At 48.7% G+C, this 9,594-nt stretch overlaps 1 protein-coding gene across 1 annotated transcript in view; it reads right to left on the reverse strand.

Annotated features, from left to right (window-relative positions):
- Positions 1-319: 319 nt before the first annotated feature.
- Positions 320-9,594, reverse strand: part of HEG1 (heart development protein with EGF like domains 1) — a 105,564-nt gene continuing 96,289 nt past the window's right edge. The window contains exons 18-19 of the mRNA XM_015571304.1: positions 7,487-7,661; positions 320-5,327 (exon numbers count right to left, since the gene is read on the reverse strand). Coding sequence (XP_015426790.1) covers positions 5,178-5,327; positions 7,487-7,661 — 325 coding nt within the window. The 3' untranslated portion in view covers positions 320-5,177. The remainder of the gene's footprint in view (positions 5,328-7,486; positions 7,662-9,594) is intronic.

The following is a 9,594-nucleotide window of genomic DNA, read 5'->3' on the forward strand; positions in this document are numbered from 1 at the left end:
GAATTGGTTACTTACACTCTCAACCCGTAGAAAGAAAAGAAAGCAACGGCAGGTTTTATACCTGAACCAGGCATTTTATCGTTAGGCCAATCTGTCCGTCCGGCCATCCATCCATCATCAGAAGTGTGTCTCCTCACGGGGAGGGGCATGGAGGATACAGAAATACCGAGTCCCTACATCTGCCACGTGAGAGCTCACTGTGTAAGCTTCCCTGTGCAGGGGCTCACCACAAGGGCGCCATGGTTTATCTGACGCCCTCGGGAAAAACTATTTGCTGTGCTCTGCCTGGTTTGCTTGCTTTCACGAGAAAAACACACAATGAAAATGATATTTATTTTATTGCATCATTTTACTGACTAGAACGCCAGACTTATAGTGGGTATAAGTATAAAAATAACCGAATTCTTACAAATAATACTTTGCTGCTACAGTACTGAATAATTAGTGGAGGTTGCAGTTATAATACAATTTTAAATAACATCCTCATAATGGATTTAACACAATCCACTGGGGACTAAGGTGTCAAGGTTTGCAAAGAGAGATCCAGGATGTGACTCAAACAGTTCCGATTCCAGCCACATGCTTCATTTCACCACAAATCCAGCAACACAAACATTAAAAAACCCCACAACAACCCATGTTGAAAAACCTTTTTTGTAACCAAGGCAATGGAGGAAGATAAGTGGGTTAGTTTCGCAGGCAGACTGCATCCATCCCTTCCCTGGGTGGTCCCATCCTTCCTACCCAATCATTCTGCCTCTAATGCCTTAGATGTGCCCCCAAAACAACGATAAAGCCAGATCTAATGCATCCTCTTCACAGATACCCAGGAGACAGAGCCAGTCTAAGATCTGTCTCTTTTCAGACCCACACTGTCCCTTTGGCTTCACAGGTTTTTCTGTGAGCAGTTTACACCAAAGAAGATGGATTTTAACACTACTGAAAAGATATTTTAGCACACTGGATTAACTGCCACTTAATACTTTAATGCTCCTAGTATTTTAACCAGAGTTTCCTTCTCTGGGGATTGGAGAAAAGAACACACACTGTAAAAGCCAACTCTACAGAACCGAGTATCCTTTTTCAAACCCAAACACAAGAACCTCAGAGTGAAATAAAATGTCCCTTCTAACCTCCGCAAAAGTTTTCACATACACACACACCAAAAAACAAACAAACACCTCTGACAGTAGGGTAATGTTAAATAAGATGCAAAAGACTGCAATTCTTCCTCTTTCCAAAGACTTGCTTTAGGTTTAAGATCAATGTAAGAATCTTAGAACTATGGGTCAAACCCAAGTTGTGGGTGTGTTAGGCTAAACTAAGCCAGAAGCAAAGTTCATAGAGCTTCAGGGACCTGGGCCCTTCACCAGTGGGCAAGATGGCTTAATAGAGGTCCCCAAAGGCCACGTGCAAGGCCCTACCGTGTCTGCCCTGGGCACGCTCCCATCTGAATAGATACCCTTCAAAGACATTTTCTTGGGCAGCCATCCAGCCTTGTAATGAAAAGAGGCTGCCTCCCTCTGGGCCAACTTTCACAGTCACCTCCTCAAGAACTTAATAATCCCATCGTCATTTCTGACCCCAATGCTGCCAGCCAGCTTTGATGAAGCTATCCACTCAGCAATTTTACTCTAAAGGATTTAGCTTCTTCTGAAAATAAACTTTTGTCAAAGCCGGAAGATTTGTCAGCGTTTCAGACATTCAACTGAACGTGTTCCCAACTCGGATAATATTCACAAAAATGTGCCTCCAAAATGTGGGAGCCACAGCCTTAGCGAGGGAACAAGACAGAGTGGCCCTCAGGTGGACAGCTAAGTCTGGCTGTGTGTCCCAAACCCCACTCATCACCTTATACCTCCTACCCCCAAAGCCACGTACCTACATGCTCCGTGCTCAGCATGAGCCAGCACTATTTTCTTAATGATGACTACACGTGTCCACAAAATACATGTAATGACAAACCTGAAAGGACTTTTTCAAAAGGGGAGTCAACCTAGGTTTTTTGTTTGTTTTTTTGCACTTCATGTCATTAGTTTAGTTATTGCTTAATAACATTAATGTTCTTTTACAAAAAGATAACACACTTTAAACTCACTCTCCCATGCCCTTTTACATTTAAAGTACACTGGATGGTGAGGCAGGGAGGTACAGTGAGAAGAGCAAGCCAGGCAAAGGGTCTGAAGCCCGGCTGTGCAAGGCAACTGTCCTCTCTGAAGTTTCCCACAGCCGAGAAGTAGGCGCTGTCCTGCCCACCTCACAAGGGTGTCGTGAGTCAAATACCTTGCATGGAGCCTGCCGTGGAGGAAACACCAGAGATGCTATGTGACCCTTCAGACTTCCCATGTTGTCTCTAGAGTCCTGGGCTGGCTCACGGGACGAAGAGGAAAGGACATGAGAAATAAGAGCCTTTGTTTAAGAGCTTACACAAAACCCACAGATGCTACCTGCCCAGGTATGTTACGGGACAGGTGGGTTCCATTCGGCCCCACTCTTCCCTATAGAAGTTTAAGAGTCTCCTGGGCAGATAGGTGTCCCTTTCCCCTTTCTCCCACTCCCCCAGCTTGGGCCCCACCCAGGGATCCAGGGCTGGGGCATTTCTATGAATTCCAGGTGTGGGGCTGACACTGCACACCTGGGCCATGGCTGAGGGTGTGTTTGCCAGGGGAGTGTCCCATCCGGTCCCTTCAGTTGAGGTGGCTGCTGCCCTAGCAGGTGTTGCTCTTGGCAGACAGACTCTTCTGGAGGTACCAGCCCCACCCAGGGGCGAAGCCAGCCTTTCCAGTCCCCACCCCGGTGGGCAGTCAGCACCGGCTAGTGGTCATGCTGTCTTCAAGCCTTCTTAGAGCCTCAGGCCCTGGAGAGGCATTCCCCACCCCCACTCACTTCCTAGCAATCGCAGCGCCCTAGGTGAATGCAACCTTGCGGGGGGGCCTGCTTTTTTTCACAGTAAAAGAAAAACACATTCTCAATCCACTTCATCTGCACAAAACCCATTCACAGGAAAGTGTTCTTGGAGCTCACAGGACATTCCTTTCTGGATTCTTCTCAAGAATGCGTTGGGGGTGGAACACTTCATTTTGTGGAGCTCATAGCTCCGGCCCAGATACAGGAGGTGACTTGTCAGCTGTGGTGGCAGCGGGGCACACCTGAGCATCGCCCCCACGTGGCTCTGGGTCCTGGGAGGAGCAAGATCTGACTGACAGCCGGGCGCCAGGCCACTCAGTCTGTTGGCTCAGGCGAGCAGATGCAGGAGCTCGGAGCTCTCCAGTTAGATGTGAGGTCACGGGGCACAGGGCTGGTTCCACGGACAGATGCAAGGGCCAAGATTTCAAAAAGGCGACTTTCAGTTGGCACCTGCTGACTAAAACAGCATTCTCTCTGCATCTATCTCATGAGAGGAGTGCAATTTAACTACCTGAGGCCGCACACCCGGCTGGCGCTCCTGGCTCCTGCTGCTGCAGGGAGGGTGAGGACGCATGGAGACCACGGGGCACAGGAGTTTGCACTTAACACTGTTAGGCTGAGGACTGCAGAAGAGTGAGGGTTAGATACATCTGAAGGGGTTAGAGAACCTTAAAGAAACAGCCCCCAGCACAGAACTGTCCCCACTATGGGTTCCACTGAGCTCTGAGCTTCCGGGTGGGACCAGTTCTTTACCTCTGTGTTCTCCACCTCACCCAAACCTAGGATGTGTCAAAGCAGAATCATCGCAGCCCCACAAGGAGCAGTTAGAGACAGCACTGGACACGCCCCTCGCAGGCCCCACGCCACGGGCATGGTAAATAAGACGCGCGACGTTCCCTCCCAGAGGCCGACTCTCACCCCTGTCTTCCCAGAGTCTTTCGTTCTCCAATGCTGACCTGAATTAGGGCCGTGTTTCTGGAGGAAACTATATAGTAGTACAAAGAGTGCAAATCATTGGGTGAGCGAAAATAAGTTACTTCTTCGGTGAATAAATAGTTCTGAGCAGTGGGCTGAAAGTTTATACCGAGTTTGTGGGTGAGATCGGGGAAACAGTTAAAGGTGCAGCATCGGAGGTGAGCAGACTTACATGTGGCTCCATCCCAGCTCGCTCTCCTTCCGCAGGAATCTGCCCGGCTTCCCACAGCACTGGGGTTTCAGGCGACGGACTGGCCCGTTCAGCCCATTGCTCTAACCACCGTCAGCTGTCGAGACTACACACGCTGTTTTTCCTTTAGTGGTGAAATGCCAGCTCACACCCAACCGGCATTCAGCTTAGCATTTCCACTCCACATGGAGCAGCCTCGGCCTCAAGGACGAAGGTCTGACACCCAGGCACCACGCCATGTGCACAGGGATGAAGAGCACCCCACCGCCTGCACCTCTCGCTCTTCCTCGGGCCTCCGCTCAGCCCCTGCCCGGCTGGGGCTCGCTGGGCCTCTCTGCAGGGCAGCTGTGTGCCTCTAACTAAAACCAAATGGAAGTCATTTTGCCCCGGCCCAGCTTGTTTGAAAAAGTGAGCTTTCACTGCAAAGGGAAGAAGTAACCTTCACTCTAGGTGCCACCTTGACTAAAAAACCAAACTGGCGTGGTGGGCTGGGCCGCACACATTTCCATTTCTCATTCTGGGGGTTGGCTTGGAGACTGCAGCACAAGAAGACCTGGAAACATATTAAAATATTGTACAATAGCCTACAGCATCTCCAGACCTTAGTGGTATGTTCATCACCAGCACCTGTTGTTTAGCACACGGTGCTGGGCAGGAAAGCAACTAACGAGCCAGTATTTTGCTATAAATTAATCACCAAATCGAGGCCCATGGAAAAATCTGGGGAAACGAGGCCTTCTTTCTGGGAGTCTTGGGAAAAAACCCCAAAGGAGACCCCCCTACCCAATTTACTAAAGTGCAAACTAAGGAGACCCCGGTGCTTGCAGTGGTGCCCAATGAGCTGCCCTGGCCGGCGTCATCCCTGCAGCCAGTGGCCGAGCCGCGGTCGCGCTGAGACCTCCTGGTACTGGCCATGTGCACATTCACAGTAACAAGTGAGCGGCCTTCCACTGTGGCCATGCCCCTCACACCCGTCCCACTTCCTGCCTGCGGCTCCAGTGCGGCTCACAGTCCTGGGAGCAGCACCTGCAGGCCCCGTGCAGTCCTCTGAGCAACAGCCGGCCCAGCCACTCGCTCAGAGCAATGGGCTCCTCTCTCTTCTCACTTAAAAGTAGTCTCTTCTCCTGCTCTCATCGCTGATGAAAGACGGGTTGTACTGTCCCGGGAAAATGCAAGAATGCCGGGAGCCCGGCAATCCAGTGTAGGCCGGGTAGAGTCCATTTCGTTCAAGTTCAGGATTCCTTACGCTTGTGGGCTGGAGGCCAGAGAGAAAAGGAAAAAAAGAGCCATTTATTATTCATGGTTTAAATTTAATAGTAAAAACAAAAGAGAGAGAATGCTGCATTATAATAAACCTCAGATGGAGGCAGCTAATACTCAGGAAAGTCTAACCTAGAAGCCAGGGCTCTCCCCCAGGCCGGTTTTTTATGGAAAAAACTAAGACCAAGGGCAGTCCAGTGATTTTAGACCAACATAGGAAAATACCTGGGTTAACTGTTATCCTTACTATTATCCCGATTAATTATTATCTGATTATTAACTTGACCTTTTAAAAGAGTGTCTTTCTTTTCTTTTTTTCACTTTTTTTATTGTTTTATTGTTTAAAGTATTACAAAGGGTATTAGATATGTGTCCTTTTTCCCCCCCGCCCTTGACAATCCCCTGGCCTCCCCTACCCCCCAGTGTCTTATGTCCATTGGTTATGCTTATATGCATGCATACAAGTCCTTCGGTTGATCTTAAAAGAGTGTCTTTCTCTGTGGAGCACAGCAGCTGTAATCCTCTCTGGCATTTAGCTGGACTCACTGGGTGAAGGGTCGTCTGGCCCCCCCGTCGGAGCTGGTCCTCCCCAGGCAGGAGGCCAACAGCGATCCTTATGTGTCTCCGACCAGGTCCCAGCCTAGCAGGTTGCGGCTGCCTGTCTGATGTGCAAAAGGGGCTCCTGGGAATGGCAAGACTGCTCTGGGGAGGCCCGCACGGGGGACCCCTGGGGGAGAAGGCTTGCCTGGCAGAAATGAAACACAGGCACTGCACACAACAAACGCAAGTCCTAGGGATGCCCGCGGCACACGCGAGACCGTGGTGAGCGACAGCACTGACACGGGTGACAGCTTCATGCCGTGGCCGTGGCCGTGGCCATGGCCGGGCTCTGCTGCCGCAGAGTGCTCAGCCTATCTTTGAAATGCAGATGGTGTTCATTTAAGTTCTCCATCGTCTCTATTGAAGGCGATTCTTTAGCTAAGGCCATGGAGGCACAGTTGGGTCCTATGACTCTGCAGGCCTGTTTGTTGCTAGGTGGTCACACCACACTGGGGTGAGGAGACCCTAGCAAATCTGTGAGTGTGTGGTCACCGGTCGCTCCTGGGGAAGACACCTGCTTAGCTATGGCTTCAGTTATTAGAGCAAAAGAACTTTCTTGACAAACAGAAAACAAAGCAAACCTTTTATGCAGAAATACCAACAAAACCATTTGAGCCAGAGCTAAGTTTGTGTCTACGTTAATCTTTCCTCTGGGTCTTCTCGTTCTTCCTCCAGGTTTCAGTTTTTCAAAGAGCCCATGGAAGCAATCGCTTTCTTACCGTAAACAAACTTGCGCTTCCCATCCAAAGTCTGAACCCCCATGGTTGGTCCCCATAGCAACCAGAGGGGGTGTGGTTTCTGTCACAGGATTGCTTGGTGCTATTCAGTCCCCACGGAGCCAGAGTGCATGTTTATTGCTACCGCTCCAACATGGTGTGAGAAGTCACCTGACATCTATTTATTTTTCGGCTTTATGTGTTTGCTTTATGGCTGACGCTGTGTGATGTGAAATGAACTGAGCAGTGCCTGGAAATATGACAGGGGTTCCTCGCTGTGGGACAGAAGCAGCCAGGATTGCAGGGTGTGTCCCATCTGTCTGAGTGACACAGTCCAGGGCTGGGCAGAGCAAATTATTAAACACCTACTAAATATATCTTCGAAGCCTCTGAGAAGTGCTGGCGGTGGATGAGGTTATATTGCTCTCTTTATACCTTTCTCGAACCCCTCAGTTTCGATTACCCAATGACACGAGGTAAGGTGGGGCAGACAAGAGATAAAAAGGAAAGGGCCAAAGGCTAAGTATCATTTCTCTATCTTTCAGTATCCAATCCTATAACTTAACAGCAAGGTTCATAACAAGACGGCTCCTGCTACCATCCCATAAAGGCAATGTGCTCTGTGGAAACAGCCTTCATAGCTCACCGTCAGTTCCAATAACTAACATGCAAATAGGTCATAAGTGAACTGAACATTAAATTCTGTCCCTAAGGGGCGTAGGCCATCAGTCCCTGTAACCTGTAACTAGCTGTAGTGCTTTGACTACAGCCAAACAGAATCTCTGTAATTCTCAGAGGGAACCGGAGCCTGCGGGCCCCCTGGACACGGACTACACACCGAGTAATACACGTCCGTCATCTGGAGGAGGTTTTTGGTGCTTCCGTTCTCATGCATCTCAATAGCTTCTCGGCCCCATTCCTGCGAGCGAGGGTTCTTGGGGTATTCAGCGTATGGGGACATCTGGAAATCTCCACTTTTGAAGATGAGTTTGCTTATGTCATTTTTATTCTTTCTGTGGGGTAAACAAAATATGTGAGAATTTAAATGAATACATTTTGTTAAAAAAAAAAAAGGCACTTGTGAAAGCACCATCTAGCATTTTACAAGGTAAATTAGACCTAAAGCTACCACTATATTTTTTTGTAGCTGCCCACCCAGGAATGTCATTACTGTTATTATCTTTAGTATTTGCCCCAAACAAGTGAAAATGCAATTAGGTATAAGAAAAGATGCAAAAACCCCTCCAACCTAGGAGGCCCAGGGGACCGTGGCAGGCCTCTCAGAGAGCTGCCAGATAGCTGACTCAGACCCTCCTGGGGACAGACAAGCGCATCGTGGGGCCAGCGGGAGCCAAGAGTCAGAGGAAAGGCCTTTGGCCGCTGGTTCTGGCCAGCGGGAGCACCACAGTGCACATGGAGCTTCTAGGTCTCATGCAGATCTATTAGAACAGGAGCTTTGGGGACGGGGCACCTCTGGCTGGGTGGAGAGATGAGACTTGCTCCCCGGGCCACACCTCGCTACTAACAAAGCTGGGACTAGAATCAAGGGCATCCAACGCCCTGACTAGTGCTCTTCTACCACATGAAGCTACTTCACAAACCATACAACCAGGATGTCTTGTTTGCAAAAAAAAAGCCACCTATTTATACATCTACACATCTCGTGTCAGTGGGTCAGGGAAACCCTGGGGCAAGTCCCCTATGTGTGAGAGGTCACTGGAAATTGTTGGAATACGGTAGTCACCTACATACTAGACCAGTGATGGCGAACCTTTTGAGCTCAGCATGTCAGCATTTTGAAAAACCCTAACTTAACTCTGGTGCCGTGTCACACATAGAAATTTTTTGATATTTGCAACCATAGTAAAACAAAGACTTATATTTTTGATATTTATTTTATTTATTTAAATGCCATTTAACAAAGAAAAATCAACCAAATATATGAGTTCGCGTGTCACCTCTGACACGCGTGTCATAGGTTCGCCATCACTGTACTAGACATTTTTACCCGTATGTACCCTGGACTTTTTTTCCTTCTACCTCATTTTTCTATAAGCAAATGTTCTTGGGAAAGCACATAGCAACTCGCGGCCATAAAAGCAAATGTCCAGTGTGTGGCTTAGGTGTTGTTCCTCCTGCAAATTCTGAATAGGCTTGCCACTGTGCTGCCCCGGAGGGTGGGGCACCTGGTCTCACACAATGGCTTACTTATTCACAGCTAGCCTTCCTTTCCAGTGACCAATAGTCACAAGGTCCTTCCCCCATGGTTACACTCCCTGGTACAGGGCATTTGGCACACAGGGGGCTTATGTCCCCTTGAGCACCCAGGGTTTCTCTCTCCAGCTCCTAGTCTCAGCCCCAGGATTTTATTTCGCTCATACTTGTGGATGAAAGGGGCCACATGCTAACTTGACAAGCTCAGGGGAGGCCTGCATGGCAGTGTTGCAAACTCAGAGACCTAAAGTAACCACAAAGGATGGTCTGAAATTAAACTTTAACTAAAAGCAGTTATGGTGGGCAGTTATGTACTAGGCCAGTATCTTCACTGACAAGGTCAACCTTTACCTTAACTTAGCCTATCTGTCTTTTTGCATCTATAACAACATACCCTTGAAATGTCTGGGTAACTTGTAACTTCCCTATTTCTGGACCCCTTGGGGCACAACCCAAAGTGCCTGGGCTCCAAGACAGATACCACATATTCCTTCATTATCATGTTCATTGTTCCTGCACCCACCTAAGTATGTGTCTATCATTTTATTTTTTTATCCAATCCAAGGGGTTTCCCTGCTTTGCCTTCTTCTACCTCTCTAGTCTATCACCAGTGGGTTTCATGTAACCCACCTACGTCCCTTTCCTTTGATTGCAATGTATAAATACAGATATAACCTGCCATTCTCCAGAGCAGTGGTTCTCAACCTTCCTAATGCCACGACCTTTTGATAC

Source organism: Myotis davidii, unplaced genomic scaffold, assembly GCF_000327345.1.
Source record: "Myotis davidii unplaced genomic scaffold, ASM32734v1 scaffold9, whole genome shotgun sequence".
Classification (NCBI taxonomy): domain Eukaryota; kingdom Metazoa; phylum Chordata; class Mammalia; order Chiroptera; family Vespertilionidae; genus Myotis; species Myotis davidii.